Genomic DNA, 23,035 nt, shown 5'->3' on the forward strand with positions numbered 1-23,035 from the left:
ATTTATCCTCTATCTTAAGCCAACATTTTCCCCACTCATGTTAAGAAAAACTTAAGAATGTACCATTTACACTTCAGAGAAAAAAGCCAATCTGTTAAACAACTCCCTGAAGGCAGCCAATTGTTCAGGCTGAGAACCTGCCCATTGCACTGGGGAGAGAGCTCAAGGTTCTTTTCTTAACCCCCTTTATTTTAAGCTTTAAGCATCAAACCCAGAACCTTACAGACGCCAGACACACAGTGCCAATGAGCAGCACCCCAACCCCTGCACCCACGATTTTGGCAGTCTCTCTCCTGCAGAGAGAGAGAGTGAATCCTCTGTTTGAACGAGTCTGGATGGAGTCAGCAGTTACCCGTGAAGGAGGAGGGTGTGAAACACCCAGTTATGTGTGAGACTCATTTCTCTCATGACCAGTGTCCCTGTAAAATCCAAGCTCTACTGGGAAGTTTTATCTCTTCTAAATGTCTGAAAGAACATGTGGCAGTTTTTTGTTAGATAAAACTGCCCTGTCCACCATGTGTATTGTTGCAGTCGGGGTTTCTATTGCTATGATGAAACACCATGACCAAAAAGCAAGCTGGGAGAAAGGGTTTATTTGACTTACACTTCCACGTCACTGAAGGAAGTCAGGGCAGGAGCCTGGAGGCAGGAGCTGATGCAGAGGCCATGGAGGGATGCTGCTCACTGGCTGCTTCTCATGGCTTGCTTAGCCTGCTTCCTTATAGAGCCCAGGACCACTAGCCCAGGGATGGCAGCACCCACAATGGGCTGTACCATCCCCCATCAATAATTAACTAAGAAAATGCCCTATACTCAGATCATATGGAGGTTTTTTTTTTCTCAATTGGGGTTCTCTCCTTTCAGAAAAATCTAGCTTGTGTCAAGTTGACGTAAAACTAAGCAACACGGTAGTTGTAAAGGTGTGCAGGAGAACTTAAAAGAGATTTTGGTAAGCAAGCACAGGAAGAACTCTAGAGAAGACCGTGCCCGCTGTGAGGCAGTCTACATCCATGGCAAGGGCTGCCTCACTATGCTAGGCCACATGCTGCGCATAGTAAAACACATTCTGGAAAGCCGAGAGGGGTTGCTACACATACTAGGCCACAGTTCATCTTGGGGGTGCCAGCTGATGCAAGCGAGTAAAGGGGAATTCCCAGGTCTTGACACAAACCATTGCCGTAGCCTAAACTCTCTTTTCTCTCGCATTCACATACTCAACTTAAAAACCTTTCAGATCATTAAGGTCAAGTTGCAGAGTGCTCGTCCAAAGAGATCTTTCGTTAACAAAGAGGTCCGTTCAAGTTAATGGTGAAGGGAAATTAAAGTCCGCACTCCGTTGGCGCTTGATGTGACTGCTATTATAAGTTATAGGTGGATGGCAGGGTTAGCAAAGACATAAGGTCCATGTGCTCCCTGTGGGTAGAAACGTCCCTTGGACCCTAGGAGTTAGAGCTCTGACGCGTGTTCTAGGTATCTCGTAATACGCAAGACACACTGTCTGTTGTTCAGGCATGCGGGGAGTAGTTGGGAGGTGAACTCTCCGAGTCACAACAGAGTAGAATTGTGGAGCAGGAGGATGAGAGGTGGCTGCTAATTATAATATTCACAGCCTCCACAATGGCTTCCAAGGTGACTTTACAGCCTTTGCCACCTCTTCACCTTCACCCACAGAGGCAGACACAAGGGTTGGGATGTGACATTGGGGCAAAAGCATACTAGACCGGCTTCCCGTACAGGTAGATGATAACGAGCAGGTTGGCCTGACATGTGGAATACTAGTTCAGATAGCAGCATTCAAGGGCACGCAATATCCTTTGATACTAATAGAAAGTAAGGGCTTATGTCTTACAGGAGACACGTTGACACAAAGGCTTACGACAACAAAATGGGGCCATATTTTGATTTTGACTTGGCTTGCTGTAGAGAGAAGGCGTGGATGTTCCAGAAGTAAGATTTGCCTCCCAAGATGAGAAAATAGAGGTTCTTGAAGAATTTCTGAAGAAAAGCTAAATAGTTATAACCAAGTCCTGGACTTGATCTTCTTTACTCATCTTGTGTTCTTCGTTTACCTGCAGAGGCTACACGTGTGTAAATATATGCTTCTTAGCCCTACCTGCACATCGGCATGGCACGGGAGCTTTACAAACACTGGTGTGATGGTGCTAGAGAGAAGGCGCTGTCTAATCATCCCAAGGATTCAAGTACCAGAATCTATATGGCAACTCGTAGCTATCTAAAGCTCCACCCCCAGGAGATCTCTTACCCTGTTCTAGCCGCCAAGGGCACAAGGCATACATGTGGTACACTGACAAAACATCCATACATGTAAAATAAATTAAAAATTAAAAAATAACACTAATGTAAGCCATAGTGGTCTATTGGTAAAGGCTCTCCACTCTCCAAATAAAAGGTCCCAGTCTGGAGTTCTACTGATTTCTGTGTTAAATACATTTACAGTGGCCGATTTCAAGTTACCAACATGATATTAGTTGATTTGCCATAAAACAAAGCAAGAACAAGCCTACTGAAAAGTTAGCGGTCTCAAGGTTGGAGAGAGAGCTTAGTTGGTGTCCTGGATAGTTGTAGGTCAACTTGAGAGGGGGGAGCACCAATTAAGAAAATGCCTCCACACGACTAGGTCATAGGCAGGCTGGTAAGGCATTTTTCAGACTGGTGATTGCTGAGGAAGGGCATAGCCCACAGGGGGTGGTGCCACCCCGGGCAGGTGATCCTGGGCTCTATAAGGAAGCAGGTTGAGCAACCCACAAGGAGAACTCAATTAACAGCACCCTCCATGGCCTCTGCATCAGTTCCTGCCTCCAGGCTCCTGCCCTGTGTGAGTTCCTGTCCTGACTTTCTTCAGTGATGTGGAAGGCAAATAAACCTTTTGTTTCCCAATTTGCTTTTTGGTCATGGTGTCCAATAGAAACAATAGTAACCCTGACCAAGACAGTTGGCAAAGTTCACACCTTGCAAGCACAAGGACCTGAGTTTTATCCTCAGAACACACATACACACACACACACACACACACACACACACACATATGTACATGCACATATAAACACACACACACCACACATATGTACACACACATACAGACACACCATATACACATACCACATACACATATGTACACACATACACACAAATTGGGCATGGTGGTGTGTGTTTGTGATCTCAGCACTGCGGAGGATGGGGGCACAGACCCTCCCTTAGGGCTGGATAGTCAGCCTGCCTAGCTTACTTGGCAAGTTAGAGCCCAGGTTGGGGCTGTGTCTCCAAAAAAGTTGGGAAGCATCTGAATAATGAGACCTGAGATTGTCCTCTGGCCTCTACATGATGTACCCACACACATATACACACACGCACGCACACACACACGCACGCACGCACGCGTGCGCGCGCACACACATACACACACACACACACACACACACACACACGCACGCACGCACGCACGCACGCATACCTACACACATATGCACCCTGCATATATAGACAAACTAACACTCTTTTCTTGAGCTGGCATAGACAGGCTGCAGCACAATGCTGGGGAGTCACTCCCCAAGATTCTGGTGTATCTATCCATGGAGTGGCCCTTCTCAGAGCTTCCGTGGGTGATTCCCTTGGGCAGCCAAGTTGAAAAGCAATGGTCTGAGTGGGTATACCAACGCACAACTACAGTGCAGCTGTGACAGACTTTTCTCCAGGAGCCCCAGGCATCCCCACTTGTAGAGAACAGTAGAAGTCACTGGAGAACAGGGCTCAGCTACAGGCTGCTGGGTTCAACGCCCACATTTCCCTGGCTGTCTGACTCAGGTACGCTAACCCATTGCTTCTATGCCACGAGGCTTAGAGTAAAATGCTGTTGTGAAGTTTAGAGGTTTTGAAGGGAAGCGTGGCTTTCTGGGAGCCCTACATCAATGTGGAAAGAAAGTCACCACCACTCCACCCTGTCACCTATGCTTGTGGCATTCATGTGTACTTGGAAGACATGTAAAGTGGTTTTGTGCTTTAAGCCATACTTTGGTGCAAGACCCAGTTTCTGCACAAAATTCACATTTCCAACTCTTTAGACCTTTCCACATTCTTCTAAATGGTCTCAAACACCTGTGTAAGTCTGTAGCTATTCTGACTGTGTCGGTAGGTGCCCCAGGCAGGCCTCTACCTCATGAATGGGCACCCCTGGTGTTAGGAAGTGGCATCAGAGAGCTAGGGAACACCCCTCCCCCCATTAGAGAATTTGGTGACTCCTCAGTGGACCAAGAGCAGCATAAATGTCACACTGATGAACTTGATCCCAGCTGTCCTATTTAACAGCTGTCCTGCTTCTCGGCAGCACTGACCTAGTTTGAGTAATTTGCACAAAATATCTTGGCAATCAAACCAAGCTGCTATTTCACTTGGCTAACACGTTACTTAGGAAATAGAAGCGCCCTGATTAAATTATCAGGGCGATGGCTGTTGCAATTCTGCTTGTGTGGTCTTCCCGACTTTCAGCAAAAGCAATTAACACACTCTTTACTCTCCCTCATAGGATCTGCAAGATAACAGACTGGTTTGTCACCGCTGTCCGCTGCCCTGCTCTTAGCAGGTATATACAATTCTCCAAGAAATAACGAAAGAATAACGTATAATGACACTGTGGGATGTCAGTGCCCATGTGCCAGTAGTGCTCTCTGACACGATGCCATCTTGTCTCAGGGAAAAACAGCCTTAGAGGATGCTCAGAACTATAATTATGCCCTCAGTGATTTTGGACTTTCCTGACGTTATTCTGTTTGATGTCATAGTTAAGGCCAAAAGACCTCTGCTTCCTGGCTTGTGAGCCGCTCCCGAGTCCTCTTAGCTTTTCTCTGACCTTTTATTACTTATTTATTTGTTTGTTATTGTTGCTTTGGACACTATTCAAAGGGAGTGGCACCATGGGCGTGATAAGCAAGAAGCGGTAAACGCGCTTGAGAGAGGACGGTCTGAGAAAGACGTGTGTTCCGGACGGCGTCACGTGCTAACGTCAAGTGACAGGACAGTGTCTGCCAGTGATGGGAGGAGGTATGGATGAACTGTGATTCCAACTGACTGAGGTCCCACAGGGCAGAGGCAGCCTCCAGTGTGGAGTCAGAACAGATGAGGAAAGACAGAAAGTGACAGGAACTAGGGGAGCTCTAGAGGCTTATGACAAAGACAAACATGGTGACACAGGCCACCTGTGCAGGCTGCAGGCCACCATGGAGGCTGCTCTCAAGGCTCTCCTCATGCTGAGAAAGCATTTTGGGGTATGACTGTTTGGGGGCAGGTCCAGAGTCTTTGGAGGGGAGATTATGAGTGATGAGGATGACCTTGCCTGATAAACTCATCCTGCCTGATAAACTCATCACCTTCGGGTAGGGAGAATAGATACGGTGAGAAAGAATGGAAGTCTTTACCATTGTGTTTCTGCAAGAACCCGATGACCTTCTCCAGCACGGTCGTTTTGTCCATTTTCCGAGTGTTGCCCGGGAGCATGGAGCTGAGCTCTTTGATGAGAACATTGAACTGGTCCCGACGCTTCTTCTCAGACTTGTTTCGAGAGGCTCTGGAAACACACAAGGCACAGGGAGCTAGAACGTCCCACTTCGTGGAGGCTTCGTGATGCCTTCTCTCTCTGAGGAGAGCACCCCCTGATCAAAAAAGGCTCTCATGGAGGTAATGTTGGCTGCATTTGAGGGCTGAGTAATGGGGCAAGAAACATGTTTTGCTAGACTTTTGGCCGCAAAGAGAGACAGTATTAATAATAAGCGACTTCTGACTCGCATACAAAACCTCACATAGCTCAGTGCCATAGCCAGACGCTGCCTCTCCAACTTCATACAGCCTTAAGTGCAGGGAGCAAATGGCATGCAATTTACCTAGATTTGCCCTCAGAGCCCCTGGTGAGGCTCCGGTCCTATTTCCTCCAGCCCAGAGCATCCAGCCTCAAGTCATGGGGAGTGGCGGGGCTTGCTGGCTGTACCCCTCACTCATGCAATATGTCCTGGCCCCTGCCTCAAGAACCACCATCCTGTTGGAGCGATGAAGCTGACTCAGCACAGCCTGTGAGCCGTGCAGATCCAGGGTGACACGTGACAGACATCGCTGTCCGATTTGTCCAGCAGTGCTGAGCGGAGGAAAACGGAACCCTCACGATTCAGCATGACATGGAAGCGACTCAGATGTCTATTACTAAGTCAAGAAACCTGCGTGCTACAGCCAGGCACTCTGTGACTCCAGCTAGAAGACGTTCTGGAAAAGGAGAAGCTACGATCATGGCTCACCGTGGCTCCCAGCAATCAAGGGAGGTATGGGCACAGAGAGTTTTGAGGGCAATGACACTGCTGTGTCTGATACAGCCATGGTAGGCATATGCCACCATACTTATGCCAAACACTTAAAGTCTACAGCACTAAGAGGGAACAATCATAAAAACTGTAGGAGATCACGGCATGCCAAGGATGTAACATATAACGGGCATACCACTCAGCTGGCAGGAACATCAAGGAGATCCGTGTGCATGTGGGACAGGAACTATATGGAAAATCTTTTCCCACCCACTCATTGATTTTGTGATCCCTAAACTGCTCTACAAGATGAAGTCGGCTTTCACAAGGACAGGACGCTGCATATCTGTAGAAGAGATGAAAGCAAGGCTGCTTATTTAGGTTGAGACCTCGGAGGAGCCCCAGGCTTTGAAGGCATTAGAACAGGGGATCTGGGCTTTGGTGTTACCCTAACCAAAGGAACGAGGAACACCTACTTCCCCACATCTCAGAAGCGGCACTATGATGGATGGAGCCTTGATCCTCAATGACACACCGAGCCCTCCATCGGCAATCGAGATGTCACTAGAGAGATGGCTCAGCAGCTCAGCCCATCGGTCTTTCTTCCAGAGGATCCAGTTCTGGTTCCCAACACCTACAAGGCGACTTACAACCACCTGTAACTCCAGTTCTAGGAGATCTGATTCCCTCTTGTGGCCGTCGTGGGCACCAGGCACACAAGAGGTGCACAGACAAATACACAATGCAAAACAGCCATGCAACTTACTCCGAGGTAGTCCATGGCTGGGAAAGCTGCCTTCCCTTCCCAGTATGCCCAAGATGAACGTTACAGAGAGCTGGTGGGAACCGAAACCATATACACATAGTTGGCCTGCTGGTCCCCGGACCTGGATGTGGGGGTGGAGGGGGGAGGGGGAGGGGGCAGGGGAGGGGGCAGGGGAGGGGGCAGGGTCACAGTTTCTAGGAGAGATCAGTACCAATGTTTTCCCAAACAGCCCATGGAAGTACTCCAGATGCCACCATAGTGTAGACATTCTGTTTGATTCAAACATCCACATCCTTTCAAAATATATTTATGGTTCAGCTACCCTGGTTTTATCTCCGGCTGGGCTATTTCCTGACCATATCTTAGCAGTTCTCCAAAGCTCATCTCAACTGCACACTCCACTCTCTAGGCGTTTCTAAGGGTCCTTTTGCTCTTCCAACGCCTCCCTCCTTCTCGCCTGCTCTTAGGTTTTGAATTAAGGGATTCTTGTAAAGGTCTCATTTCTGTCCAGGCCGCACTTTCTTCTTTTCCCAGACCAGTGGCAGGTGGGATGCGATGGGGGAGGCGCCTCGTTGCCAGCTCAGGGTAAAAGGCCCACTGTTCAAATGCATGAGACAGAAGAAAGGAGCCCTTTCACTTTCTGACTGGCTATGTATTATAAATCATTTTTAGCCTAGATTTTAAAAAGAGTGACACACAACGTCCTCAGCCAGAAAAAGCTCTGCTCTTGTCCTAGTTTGCCCGTTATAAATTATTTGTGAGCTGATAACACCCAGCTCATTACTGCCCTGTTCTCATCTTCAGTGGGTGTACTGACGATGAACATGGCCTGGCAGAGAACCCCAATGACGGCTCTTGTCGTTAGTGACGGGAACACAAGCTCGTTTCCACTGGCCTCCGCCTGGGAAGCACCGCGGTGCACCCTGGAAATCGGTCAGTGTCAGCTGGATCTGCAGCTCCGAGGCAAGAGGAAGCCAAGAGCCTGGGATGACCTTGTTTCCAGTAATGAGCACTGCTTATGCTAAGGATCCGGAGCAACAGGCTGGATGACACTGGGACATTTGGCCTCTGGGGTTTTTTTAGAAGCATTATTTGCACGCCATGGAATGCATCCATTTAAACTATGCAGTTTGACGAATTCTTGCAATTGCTGACTGCCACCAACACAAGACAGAAAGCTGCTTCCTCTTAGGGGATTTCCCCCTGCCTCTTGTTTTTGTTTTCCTAGGAATGTGGCCACTTAGGCCACTTGCATTTTCTCGAATGTTTACATAAGTAGAATCATAGCAGTACTGGACCTTCCTTAGGCATAGCCTCCCTCCGGGACTTCGCCACATTGTTGCACAGATTGACAGTTCCACCTTCTGCTCACTAGTTTAGGAATAGCTCCAGTTTAAGGGTATTATGAACTGGGGGTATAGAGGTGTAAAGGCACTTCCTGCCAAGCCTGATGACCTGAGTTTGATCCCCTAGGACCCACATGATGGTGTAGGAAAGCTGACTTCGGCGAATTATCCTCTGACCTCCATATGTGTGCATTCCCACACAATAAACTATAAAAGTAAGTGTGATAGCAACAACACAATATCAGAACACCAGCTAGGCAGTGTGCACACCTAAAATACCAACAACACCAACAGCAGAACACCAGCTAGGCAGTGTGCACACCTAAAATACCAACAACACCAACAGCAGAACACCAGCTAGGCAGTGTGCACACCTAAAATACCAACAACACCAACAGCAGAACACCAGCTAGGCAGTGTGCACACCTATAATACCAACAACACCAACAGCAGAACACCAGCTAGGCAGTGTGCACACCTATAATACCAACAACACCAACAGCAGAACACCAGCTAGGCAGTGTGCACACCTATAATACCAACAACACCAACAGCAGAACACCAGCTAGGCAGTGTGCACACCTAAAATACCAACAACACCAACAGCAGAACACCAGCTAGGCAGTGTGCACACCTAAAATACCAACAACACCAACAGCAGAACACCAGCTAGGCAGTGTGCACACCTATAATACCAACAACACCAACAGCAGAACACCAGCTAGGCAGTGTGCACACCTATAATACCAACAACACCAACAGCAGAACACCAGCTAGGCAGTGTGCACATCTATAATACCAACACCACCACCAGCAGAACACCAGCTAGGCAGTGTGCACACCTATAATACCAACAACACCAACAGCAGAACACCAGCTAGGCACAGCGGTGCACACTCAAGAGGCTGAGTTAGATGACCATGATCTTCAGGCCAGCCTGGGTTTCACTGGAGTCGTGGGTCCCCGCAGCAAGCCCGCTGGCTAGGGTAGCTATTGGCAAGGTCTGGGTTCAAGTGAGAGATCCTGTCTCAGTAAATGGGCGAAGAGTGATCAAAGAAGGTACCTGATATCAGCCTCTGGCCTCCACAAGGATGCTCACCCAGGCAAGCATGCACACACACATGCATTTTCTCTAGCCACCCCCAATACAACAGGAAAAACCAACAAACTCTAAATAACGCACTCTGAACATCCATACACATCTTTGTTTTTTTTCTTTTTCTTTTCTTTTCTTTTTTTATTAATTTATTCTTGTTACATCTCAATGGTTATCCCATCCCTTGTATCCTCCCATTCTTCCCTCCCTCCCATTTTCCCCTTATTCCCCTCCCCTATGACTGTTCCTGAGGGGAATTACCTCCCCCTGTATATGCTCATAGGGTATCAAGTCTCCTCTTGGTAACCTGCTATCCTTCCTCTGAGTGCCACCAGGTCTCCCCCTCCAGGGGACATGGTCAAAGGTGAGGCACCAGAGTATGTGAGAAAGTCATATCCCACTCTCCACTCAAGTGTGGAGACTGTTCTGACCACTGGCTAGATCTGGGTAGATACACATGTCTTTGAGTAGCCGCAGAGATCCATCCTCTTGGGCAGATACAGAGGCATAAAACTGTTGAGTCATTTGACAAACATGTACATAACTGAGTCACCATGGTATTGCCACACAAAGTTGGCTCTAGCTGCTTTCCATTTCTAACAGCAACAAATTAAGAGTCCCACTTGCCACCCCCTTTGCCAACACTTGGGATTGTCAATTTTTACCACTATTGTATGATCTTATTGTGGTTTAGGTTTGCCTTTCTCTGGTGACACTAAACATCTTTTTGTATGCTTTATGCCATTTATATGTCTTCCTTAGGAAAACACATACCCTTAGGAACCCCAGCCTTCGATTTTGAACATAGGTCCCAGAATACCTTTTGTGAAATGTTCATAGTTTGACATCTTGGGCAGTTTGAGTCTGGCTACATGGGCCTCATTTGAGGGGCACTTCCTGCTTAGGAGGTGCCATGTAGTTCTTTATGTACAGTGGCGTGCTGCATGTTTCCAATAACAACAGAGGACGCACACACTAGCAGGCACATAAGAGTCTAACAGAGCAGGGAAATTGCAGTCGCCTATGGATCTCACATCACAGTTCCACGCATTTACTCACATGGTTACGACAACACTGCTGTAGACACGCCTGTTCTGCCTCAGCCAACTATAAGCACAGCACAAACAACCACGGGTAGGGAGTAATACTGATGGCGACAGTCATGAATGACGCTGCTGGTTTGTATATTCGCTGCATTTTAATCATCATGGAGGTATACACATGGAAAACAGTGCACACGTTACATCTGCAGCAACGGCTTCGCGCACCTGCTTATGGAGTTTCTTGGTGGCATCGTTTTCTCTTGTGCTTGATTCAACCTTATGTTGCTTTGTTTACTGTAGTCCTAAGAGCAGTAGAATATGACATATATGTGCCCGTGTGCACAAACACACACACACACACTCACACACAGACAAACACACCAGCCTGGGTATGCAATAAGACATGTCATCTGAGTTTGTATTTCTGTCAGTAAGTGGCACACAGCCATATTGAATTTTTCATCCCTAGGATGACTCTATTAGGTAGGTACTATTCTGACTTGTTTTCTAGGTAAAGAAACCAAAGCCCTGAGACCGTGTAACTTGTCACCATCGTACAGTGGGTCAGTGACAATCAATGCAGCCTGGCTTAGGCATCTGTGTGTGAAGCCCAGTACACCCCTGCTGCTATAGCCCCCCAAAACCACGTGGCATCTGCTAAGAAAGCACATACCCAGTATTCCGTGAGCCCAGAGCTGAGAGTGACTAGCACCGATGGCTTAAGCTTCATTCACTGCACATGAATGAAGCACACACCCAACAGAAAACAGCACTTCAGACGGCCTGTGTTCCCTTTTGAGACAGGATGTCATAGAAACCAAGAGCAGACAGTGGCCGCAGCCTCAGCTCCCAGAGGAGTGGCCTTTCCATTGCTGTGGCCACCTGTGGTCCACGGTACTGCTGTTCAACTAGTATTTCCACGTTCTCTTTTAAACAGAGTTGGGGTGGCCTTTTCCTGCCCTGAAGTCAGCCACGCTATGACTCAGGCATGGAATGGAGCCACGGTCAGAGACCCAAAGGTCCATTCAGAAGCGCAGGTTCCTGCCATGGCAATGCTTTTCTCATCATAAGCCCCCGAGTGAGACACTTAATAGCAAGGGCCTCAGTGTGAAAGTGTGGAGAGGTGGCAGCACCCATAGGAGAGGTGGTGGTACCCATAGGAGAGGTGGTGGTGTCCATAGGAGAGGTGGCGGCACCCATAGGAGAGGCGGTGGCTCCCATAGGAGAGGTGGTGGTGTCCATAGGAAAGGTGGCAGCACCCATAGGAGAGGTGGTGGTACCTATAGGAAAGGTGGTGGTACCCATAGGAGAGGTGGTGGTACCCATAGGAGAGGTGGTGGCACCCATAGGAGAGGTGGTGGTGTCCATAGGAGAGGTGGTGGTACCCATAGGAGAGGTGGTGGTACCCATAGGAGAGGTGGTGGTACCCATAGGAGAGGTGGTGGTACCCATAGGGAGAGGTGGCGGCATCCATAGGAGAGGTGGTGGCACACATAGGAGAGGTGATGACGCCCATAGGGGGGCTGATGGCGCCCATTGGAAAGGGGGTGGTGCCTATTGGAGGTGGGGACTAATGGGAGATTATTAGGTCATCACCCTGGGAAAAAACTAAGACTTGTGGGAGTGGATTAGTTACCACAGGAGCAGGTTGTTATGAAGCAAGTGTGTCTTCTTAGTGTACTCCTGTCTCTCTCTCCTCATAATCGCTCTCTGTCTGTCTCTGTCACTGTGATTTATGTCTGAGGGGGATGAACTTCCCTTTCCAGCTGAGTGCAGTAGGAAAAGCTTGCCTTGGTACCTGAGTTTGGCCCACCTCTGTCTGTCTGTCTGTCTGTCTCTGCACTCACTCACCCACCATGAGGCCCTCTCATCGTGCTCTCAGACTTCTGGAAATGTGCGCTGAAGGAGACACCCCCCCCCATGCCCCAAGGGTCTTCTTAGGCTTCTGAAATGAGAGATATATGGTCCCTAAACCATAGCAATTAGAAACAGGAAATAATCCCACTCCATCATGTAATAAGGAAGAGGCAGAAAGATAAACATTCCTGCCATGTGACTCCCAGGAGGACTTACACTTATTGAAGCAGGAATATGCTTGGGTTGTTGACTTTGTGATTTAGTTTGGGAAACCAGCCAAAGGCACGCCCAGGTCTCCCCAGCTTGGGCAGTATAGAAATGGGTTTAACTTCAGATTCAAAGCTCCCTGGGAAGGGAGTCACCCTCTTCACCAAGAAGGAAAACACCATGGCTAGTGTCTGCCATAAGAGGGCGGCATTGATAAAGTGGGTCTGTTGCCTACGTGGACTGTTCGGACACAGCAACCTGTCAGAGGAATTTGACACTGAGGTAGAGTTCATCTTTTAATACTGTATCTTGCACACTGAGAAGGAAGTGATGACCCAGTTCATGGCTTGCTCTGAAAATAGCAGCGGTTAGCCTTTGATCCCACAGTCAGAGAGTTTAGAGGTTCCAGGGCCAATGTGGTGTGGCAGTAATGCAGGGCCGGCTGACAGGGAGACAAGATTTCTGTTCCGGAGAACACTGTAGATTATCTTTATTCTCAAGCTTATGAGTGACACGGAAAACACCACCTCCAATCCAAAAGATATCCAGATGGCTGTGACCTTTACCGAGGCATGAGCCAGACTGGTGCCAGGCCTGATACTGATCCCCAGATAAGAAACTCATCCATGAGTGTGTGACAAAGACCGAGTGGCTCTCCTTGACTAGCCTGAGTTGTACACGCCAATGTTAGGCCATCTCAAGGCCAAGACAGACGGGAGTGGAAGAAGGCAACGTAAATGCTATCACAGATTGCTGAAGAAAAGGCCCAGGAGGCAGCGAGCAAAGCTGCGGCATTAGAAGTTTGTACGCATGGGAGGCCTCACGTAGAATTTCAGGGTGGTGCTCTGGCAGGTTCAGTATATAGCTATTACCCTGTGCAGAAAAGCTGGCCTCGAGGAAAGTTCAAGAGTCCCTCAAAGAGTCCCAGGGGCTGACTTTGTCTTGGGGGACAATGCTGGATGCTTTGTTTACTGCCTTAGTGGTAGCCACTTCATCAAGATGCACAGGGACAACTGGGGAGGACCCTGGCACATGGCTGAGGTCTCTGGTGCGCCCTGTCTGGTCCCAGAGCATACACACAGCACGCGCAGGCTTCCGCTGGTGCCGAGGAGAATCGGGCACCAGCTTCAGGCAATGGGGTCGCACCTGGCACATCATGGGATGGGCATCACCATCGCCCAGAAACGGAGTCATCGGGTTCGGGGATGAGCTTGGCAATTTGTCTACTAAGAGGGACAGCCTCCATCTGGCGAGCTGCATTTCAACAGCCAGAGGGCTGTGGAAACCCTGACCCGTACTCACTGTGGTTAGTGTCTGAGGCGGATGAGCCTCCCTCTTCCAGCTGAATGCAGTAGGAAAAGTTTGCCCTGGTCCCTGAGTTTGGCCCAGGAACCATGATCCTGAGCAGGAGCAGGAGGAGGCCTCTGAACAGAAATGGAAGACATCCCCTGGAGACATTAAAGAGGACCCGAGGACTGGGAAAGAAAACAGAAGCAGCTGGCAGGGAGGAGAATTCACCAGGAGCAGGAGATGCTGAAAGCCAGACTCATCCACCTGACATCCTTCTGCAGTGACAATCAGACCTCCCACGGGAGAACTTGTGTGGAGACCTCTGCATCCTATCACCCCTTTACCCTTTACCGGCAGCGACCAAGGATGCTCTGAGAAGATTAATTCCACCCAGGCTCCCACAACAGCCAGCCAAGTCTGAAAGGCTCCTGTCACCAGCTGTGTCCCCAAGCCTTCTGCTGTGATACCCCAACTAAAGGCCAGTACCTTCAGGCTGTTCCAGTCACCTGAGCTAGTCTATACCCAGACCTAAAGATCCTTTTGTCAAGACTGCACCCTGGCCCATGCCTTTAGTGTACATCATTGCTGTCTTTACTCCTTAGGTCCAAGAGGCTTCAGGTGAGCTTGCAGACAGCTAGGGGAAAAGGACCCAGCAGACACAAGAGATCTCAGAAAGACAAGGGGTGCCTATGGAGGTGCGTGTAAACAGGGTGGTATATGGGCTATGTTACAGTCGTGGAGGTGACAGGAATATGGTACCATGGGAGGTGAAGTCTAATGACATGCCCACAAACACTAGGTGGAGAAAGTCAGTCACAATGTTTGGTTGATAAAGCCACCACCAGAGTATCCGAGGCCTGACAGGCAGAGAGGGGGCTGAGGAAGAGCCATCTAGCATGGAGGTCCAGCCTTGTTGGAGCCCTCCACCTCCACCTGTCTCCACATGAACGTGACACCACTGCCTCTGGCACTGTTTAACATCGTGGTCTAGCCTTATACTGCTGTGGCAGTCCTGCCTCTACCCCACCCCCTTTTGAAGAATACTTCAAGTCATATGAGGCAGCGCCCCAGAATCTGCCCTTTCTACCACAGCTGTGCCAAATTGCTAGCCAGCCCACTGAGAAAAGCCTATGCATCTCCCATATAAGGTTCAGAGTGATGGGCTGAGGGCCAGTATCTGGCAGTCCTGCAAAAGAGCAGGAGGGATCTGTGGTCCCAGCTTGGGCTTGCTCAGCATCCCGACCAGAGAGCTTAGGTACAGGTTTGGCAGCCTGGCCTTGTCTGAGCCACACCAACCTTGACTCTGTCCCTTGTCCAGCTATTTCCATGTGTGTAGCCGGCCTTGAGAATCCTGCCAGCCATAAAGTGAGATCCAGCCATCTTGGTAGAACATTTGGATGGGTCTGAGACAAGGTGTTGACGGAGCATGCGACTAGAAACTGTGAGAAGACCAGGAAAAGGCAGGAGAAATACACCTGAGTGGAAGCAGAAGGGAGGAGTGAGGAGGGTCCTCTGCGAAGGCCACACCAGTGTCTCTGTTATTCTCCATGTCAGCTTCTGGGGTTTCTAGATGAAGGAGTCTCTGCTCAGCCTCATTTGTCTAGGTGAATGTCTTAGTCACTGTTCCATTACTGTGAGGAGACATCATGACCAAGGCAAAGCTTACAAAATAAAGTCTTAACTGGGGGCTTGCTCACAGCTTCGGAGATGAACTCTGTTGTCATCATGGTGCAAAGCATGGTGGCAGGTGAGGTGCTGGAGCAGTGGCTGAGAGCTACATCCATATCCACTGGGGTGGGGGAGGGAGGGATGGAGGGAGGGAGGAGGAAGGAGGGACAGAGAGACAGAGGGATAGAGAGACAGAGACAGACAGACAGGCAGACAGAGACAGAGAGACAGAGAGACAGAGGCAGACAGGCAGACAGAGACAGAGGAGGAAACACTGGGCCAAACCTACCCCTAGTGACATACTTCCTCCAAAAAGGCCACGCCTCCTAATCCTTCTAATCCTACCAAAGAGCTCCACCCCCTGGTGACTAAGCATTCAGAGATATGAGCCTATGATGGCCATTTTAATTCAAACCACCACAGTAAGGTAATACGGATGGATAGAATTCTTTTAAAATTGCAATCTTGAAAGCAACACATAGAGACTTTTCCATATATTTTACCACAAGTCTATCATGGAACGGTTTGGCTCCAAACTCACTTCTCTGCCTCACCCCTAGAATCTGGGAAGCTCTGCTCTGTTCTCCACCACTACTGATGGTTCCCAACTTCTGGTGGCCTGGCCTGGCTTTCCCCTTACACTGATGCGAAGGTGATACACAGTCATCAGAAACTGAACTTTGAGCTTTGGGTTCCAATCTTTCCCTAGCTAGTGACATGTGATAAGAGCCTATGCTATGACATGGCTGTCAGCCACAGTTCTGTCAACTACACGGGAAAGCAACTGACGGCCGAGCCGAGATGTTCTGTGGGACTGTGCTGCAGGCCGGGTGGCTTTCAGTTACCAAGTTACCAGAGTTTAGTGAATGTAACCTCATTGTGGGGCGGGGACTATCTGCAGTCTTGGTAACAAATACTCACACACAGCATGCTGCTTTATGCCTAGCAGGAAGGAGATTATAACGGCACTGGAAACCTAGGTAGGGAGAGCCTACCACCAGCACTTTCTTAAAGCGGTGTAACTTCTAACTGTGCTCTCAGTATCTAGCCTTACATCCACAGGTAGGTGTGGCTCCCACCTGCCATCAACAGAGCTTCTCTTACACAGGTGGAGACCATTACAGAAAACTACAAGTGATCAAAACGCAAGGAAAAACTGGCCATGGCAGCATGTGCCACCCAAATCGCTCCATGTACAATGCAATCCCTAGGCTTAAGGGCCAGGGAAGACGCAGATAAATGGAGTGTAATGGTTTTAAGAATCAGAGGACCAGGCAGTCTTCTGTGAGACAGTGCCCTGGCTATGACAAGGAAACTGCATCCATAAAACTCAACAATACAGCTTCCTAAACAAGAGCTGAGCAGCGGGAACAGCAGTTGACAGGCCAGTGCCGATGGGGAAATATCATGTGGTCCAGCATTGGATGAAGCACCACAGGCAACGCCCACTGCCAAGGGAGGCCACACAGGTCTCCTGGGGGATTAGCTCCCCAACAGGTTATCCAGTACCAAGTGGACACCCCTGAAATTACATAACACAGGAAACAGTAAGTGGGCTCAGCAGGTTGTATTTGTATTTGTGTATTTAGTGTGTGTGTGTGTGTGTGTGTGTGTGTGTATGTGTGTGTGTGTGTGTGTGTGTGTAAGTGAAGAAAAGGAGGCCATGGATTTGAGAGGGAGGATGGAGGAGGGGGACATAGGAGGGGTTGGGAGATGGACATGAAAAGGATAAATATGTAAATATGATTTAATAAAAAATTAAAATATTAATGTTTAAACATTTTTACGTATCTGTGTGTGCATACAAACACATGTGTGTGCTTGAGTACGTGTGTGCATATGTGTGTATGTATGTGTACATACATGTGCATGTGTATGTATGTAAGTATGTTTATGTGTGTGCCTGTACCTGTGTGTGTGTGCATATATGTATGTGTGTACATGTGTATATATGTTTGTGTATGTGTGTGCACACACATGCACTCATGTGTGACAGCACACCTGTGGAGGTCAGAGGCCAAATCTGTGGAGTGAGTTCTTTTCTGCCAGAGAGGCTTGTGTGCAGGAGCGCTCCTCACAGAGCCACCCTGCCATCCGTCCCTCTCCTGTTCAGCTTTTATCAGCACTGCTTGTTCCTTGCTGCTAAGTTACATGCTGGGGACAGGATCTTTGGAAAATGAGACTTGCCAGTGTTTTCTCCGAGCCATAGCTCTCTCCTCTCCTTTCTTCCTCCTCTCCCTCCTCCCCTCCTTCCCTTCCCCCGTCTTCCTCTCACTCCCTTCTCTTCCCCCACTTTCCCTCTTTCTTCTCTATCCCCCATTTTCCTTTCCTTTGGTTTATACTTTTGGTGTTAGACCCAAGGTCATAAAATTTTCTCTTACAGTTTTGTGCATTTTCCATGTCAATTTATGCTCTATTTTGAGTTGAGCATTGATTTATATTTCATAAAAAATTGTTCAATTTCATTACTTTTTCTTTTCTGCTTCAATTGCACAATTATGTGGGGTTTCTATGTGTTAAAGCACTGGATAGTACTCAGTGATTTTCAAATACCAAATAGCCTTGCATTCCTTGGGTAAATTCTACTTGATTGTGACTTTACCACACCCTGAGACACACACACACACACACACACACACACACACACACACACACACACACTCAGATAGAGAGAGACAGAGACCGAGGCGAGACAGAGATAGACAGACAGAGAGACTGAGACAGAGAGAGATGAGACAGAGACAGAGAAAGATGAGACAGAGAGAGAGAGATGAGACAGAGATAGACAGACAGAAAGACAGAGACACAGAGACACAGAGAGAACTACCAGTGCTGTGTGTTTGCTTTGTTTGGAGACGAGGCCTTGCCACATAGTATAGGTTGGTGTCACATTCATGATCCTCCGGCCTCAGTTCTTGAATGTTGAGATTACAGGTGTGTGCTACCACACTACCACACCCAGCTGGCTCACCAATGTTTTCTTTCTTTTTTGAGACAGTGTCTCTCTATGTAGCCCTGGCTGTCTTGGGACTCAGTATGTAGACCAGGATGTCCTCGAACTCACAGAGATCTGCCTGCCTCTGCCTCCCGAGTGCTGGGAGTACAGGTGTGCACAGGAAATGCTCTTTCTGCATCCACAAGGGGGGGGGGTGGCCTCTAGTTTATTTTCTCATTTGCTCAGTGGGTATGCGCTTTCATAAGAGAAGCTGGAACGCATTGCCTCCTCTTTTAGTTTCCTCCGCACAGGACTGCAGATAGAGGGAGGAATTTCTTCCTTCAACAGTTGGCAGAATTCAGAATTCATCAAATAAGCCATCTGGATCTGGGTTTTGGTAGTTTCACTTGTAACTTCAAATCCATCAACCAGAGAACTCTTCAGGCTCTCTTGTCCTGTGGAGTCTTGTGGTCATTAAGTGCTTGTGGTCACTAAATAATGAGTCCATCTCACCTGAGCTCTTAGGTTGATACAGTCAGCTACAGAACTTCCTTAGGACCCCCCTTTAATGTCAGACGCGGAGTCATGTGTCCTCTCTTGTTCTCCTCACTGCAATTTGTATCTCCCTTGAGGGTCAGTCTCAAGTAAGTTTATCAGTTTGCATGAATCAAAAATCACCTCTCTGCTTAGTCACCTTTTCTCTGGGTCTTTGTTTATTTGTTTTATTTTCAATTGTGTTGATTTGTTCTATTCTTCTTTTTGAAGACAAGGACTCACGATACATACCTGGAAAACTTGGAGCTCACTACGTGACCAGGTTGGCTTCGAACTCACAGATATCTGCCTGCCTTTCCCTTCCCACTGCAGGGATTAAAAACATGGGCCACCATGGCTGGCTGTGTTTACTCTATGAATTTATTTTGTTCTTCAAGTTTTCTTCTCATTTCTTTCTCTCCCCTTTATTCTCCGCCCTATTCCCAGTCCCGCTCTCTGCTCTCTGTGTCCACAGGCCAGAAATCAACACCAGGCGTCTTCCTGAATTGCTCTTTCCACCTTATATCCTTTGAGACAAAGCCTCTCACTAAACCTTGAGCTCACCAGTTCAGACACGATGGCTGGCCAATGAGATACAGGGAGCCACCTGTTTTGGCCCCTGAACCCCAGACATGGCTTTCATATGGGTGCTAGAATCAAGGTTCTGAACAGGCTCTCATGTTCCTACAGCAATCACCTTACTAAGCCACCTTTCTGAACCATTTCCCCAGCCCTTGTTTCTGCTTTTTTTTTTTTAAAGTGTGTGTGTGTGTGTGTGTGTGTGTGTGTGTGTGTGTGTGTGTGTGTGAGTGTGTGAGTGTGTGAGAGTGTGTGTGTGAGTGTGTGTGAGTTTGAGTGTGTGTGTGTGTGTGTGTGCAGTATGTGAGGAGATCAGAAGAGCTCATCAGGTCTGCCAGAATTAGAGTTACAAGCAGTTGTGAGTCCCCTGACGTGGGTGCTGGGAACTGAGCTCAGGGCCTCTGCCACAGCAGCATCTTAACTGTTGAACCCTCTCTCCAGCCCCTACTTTCTTATGGTGGAAGTAGGGTTGTGGCCTAAGATGGTCTCTTTTTCTAACACGAACATCCAGGGCTGCAGGGTTCTCTCCAGGCACGGCAGCAGCTGCAGCACACAGCATCTCAAAAGCGCGTTCTGTTTCATTCAGTCAACACATTCTCTGATATTCCCTGAGACATCCTTTTTGATCCATAGGTTACTGAGACGTTTGTTATTTAATTTCTAAGCTCCGGAGATGGGGATTGTTTTTCCTGAAAATTTCCTGTGTCTAATTTAATTTTGCTTCATTTGGATTTCTACATTTGTTTTATGAAGCAACATTTGGTCTATCTTGGTGCATGTTCAATAGGTACTTGAAAGTCGGATTCTGGTACTGCTGTGTGGAGTGTTCTATAAATGTCAATCAGTTCCCGTTGGCTGCTCTTGCTTCTTAGCTTTTTGACATCTTTGCTGCATTTTAGCTCTCTAGTTCACACTGAGAAAGGCAGAGTGAGGACCCCTCTCCGTTTTTCAGGTTGTGCATCGACTTGGAAGCTCTTGCTTTTCAGTGTGTTCGCATCTAGAATTGTTATCTTTTTCTTGCTGAATTGATCTTTTATCTCCATGTGGTGTCACTCTGTCTTCCTGGTAATATTTTGTGTGCTGACATACACTTTGATATCACACTGGCTTTCTTTAAATTACTGTCTGTGCCATATATAATTTTTCCATTTTACTTTTAACCTACTTATAGGATCGGGTTTGAGGTATGTGTCTTGTGACAGCATGGATTTAGGCTCTTAAAATGGAAAACTCACTCTGCTTGTCGGGAAGACCCTATGACTGAAGACATCATATACTTTGGTCACAGGACTTGGAGAAATCAAACTGGTATTGACCTGGAGGCTTTCTCCCTGCTGACTAGAGTTTCTTGTACCAGAAGTGAAGAAAAGCTATCAACAGTCTTAAGCAATCGGGAACTCTGGGAGCTACAATAACACCTAACCTGACAAGATATGCCCATGGGTGCAACAGTGTCGTGAATATTATAGGGGTACCCGGCCACTTTCTTATTGGATTTAAGGCCCACTCCACAGAAGGAAACCTGTGCCTGGTACTGCCAGTCTGTCCAAAACCCCAGGGCTGAGGAGCTCACAGGCTCCAGGGGTGAACCTACTTGCTCTTATTTTGCTAAATGGACACTGTATCAAACTGTCTTCTAAATATGTACCTCTACCCACTGATTGGCACAGCTTTCACTCCTCATCAGAGAAGTGACTTTGTGCGGTTGGGTGGTTAATCCAAAGGCTCACAACAGGTCCAAGTGCAGAGAACGAGTCCCTGAAGAGTGACCGGGCATTAGTGGGACAGCTGTATCATCCTCCCTCATGCCCAGGTGCAGGAAACATTGCAGAAGAGGAGGCAGGAAGGCCGAAAGAGCCAGAAGCACAGCGACAGGAACACAGAGCACAGGTGGGGGAGGGGGGAGGAGCTGTTGTTAATAGTCATGGCTGCTAGGTAAAGAAGAGTTAGTTTTCTTCAGGCTGACTGTGCTGGGTAGTTCAGTGTCACCTTGACACAAGCTACCGTCATCTGAAAGAAGGGAAAGCTTCCAGAAGATGGGGCTACAGGCGGGCGAGCCTCTAGGGCATTTTAGTTAGTGATTGATGTGGGAAGGGCCCAGCCCATGGTGGGTGGTGCCATTCCTTGGCTGTTGATCTGGGTTCTACAAGAAAGCAGGTTGACCGAGCCATGGGGAGCAAGCAGGGAAGCAGTACTCCACCTGTGGCCTCTGCATCAGCTCCTGCCTCCAGGTCCCTGCTCTGTTTGAGTTCCTGTCCTGACTTCCTTCAATGATGAACAGCAGTGTGGAAAGGTAAGCCAAATAAACCCTTTCCTCCTCAACCTGCTCTTTGGTCATGGTGCTCACTGTGGCAATAGGAGACTGAGACAAATATAGTCCCTGGTACCTGCAGGCTGACTGATGCTTCAGTTGATGGACCCACACATGCACATATAGGCAGAGCTAACTGGACTCAGTGGGTTATAAAATAATAAGAGTACATGACGTTTAAAAGGGAATATGAGGGGACAATTTAGGAAGAATTGGGGATGGAGGTGAATATGAGCAAAACTGTACACATGTACAGAATTCTCAAAGAATATATAAAAATATAATGATGATGATGATGACGACGATGATGGTGATGACGATGATGAACAACCTTGTGGCCCTGGAGAGAGGGGTCAGTGGTTCAGAGAGTGTTTACAGAGCAAGTTAGGTGCCCAGCACCCATGTACTGAGGAAGCTTACAAAAGCCTGTAATCCAGCTCCAGAGGATCAGGTGCCGCTGACGTCCATGCGCATACTCACACAGACACACCTAATTAGAAATCAATACACCTAAAGCTCCATTGTGACAAGCCCTGTGTCAAATTTAGATAATTTATATTTAATGTAACAGCCTCTCTCTCTTCCCCCCCACCTTTGTGTGTGTATGTGTGTGTGTGTGCGCGCGCATATGTGCGCCCATGTGTACAAGCATGTGGCAGCATCCATGTTTGGGTTTTCTGCTTGTTCACTCATTCTTCTTGTTTGTTGTTCCTATTCACCCTCTCCATCTTCTTTTTGATTTATTTAAACATTTTTTAGTATTATATTTTACTTCATCTAACTTTCCTTCATATTTCTCTTATGACGTGTGTAGTAAAAACTATAGGGAGTGTACAATAGAAAGCTATCCTTCCAGTGCCCACTTAGTGCGTGTGAAATTTTGCTCTGTGTGGTTTTCTTTATTTTCTCCCCCAGTTTACAGAGTGTCTCTGCTTTTATGCACCCTGTGGGTGGATGCCGGGCACCGAATATGCTGGGAGACTGTGCTGTTTTAATATGTCAGACATTACTCTCTCTCTCTCTCTCTCCAGTTAGCTGCCACTCCCCTTACTCCATCCTTTATCCCCCATACGCCCGAGTCCCTGTCTGATATTATTTCTTTCC

At 48.0% G+C, this 23,035-nt stretch overlaps 1 protein-coding gene across 8 annotated transcripts in view; it reads right to left on the reverse strand.

Moving 5' to 3' along the window:
* Positions 1 to 23,035, reverse strand: part of NPAS2 (neuronal PAS domain protein 2) — a 178,118-nt gene that overhangs the window by 69,112 nt on the left and 85,971 nt on the right. For all 8 annotated transcript variants that reach the window (XM_084752944.1, XM_084752940.1, XM_084752941.1 and 5 more), the window contains exon 3: positions 5,430 to 5,578. In XM_084752944.1, the coding sequence (XP_084609070.1) occupies positions 5,430 to 5,578 (149 nt within the window). The remainder of the gene's footprint in view (positions 1 to 5,429; positions 5,579 to 23,035) is intronic.

The sequence above is a fragment of the Acomys minous genome, assembly GCF_964271855.1.
Source record: "Acomys minous genome assembly, chromosome: 13".
In the NCBI taxonomy this organism is placed as follows: domain Eukaryota; kingdom Metazoa; phylum Chordata; class Mammalia; order Rodentia; family Muridae; genus Acomys; species Acomys minous.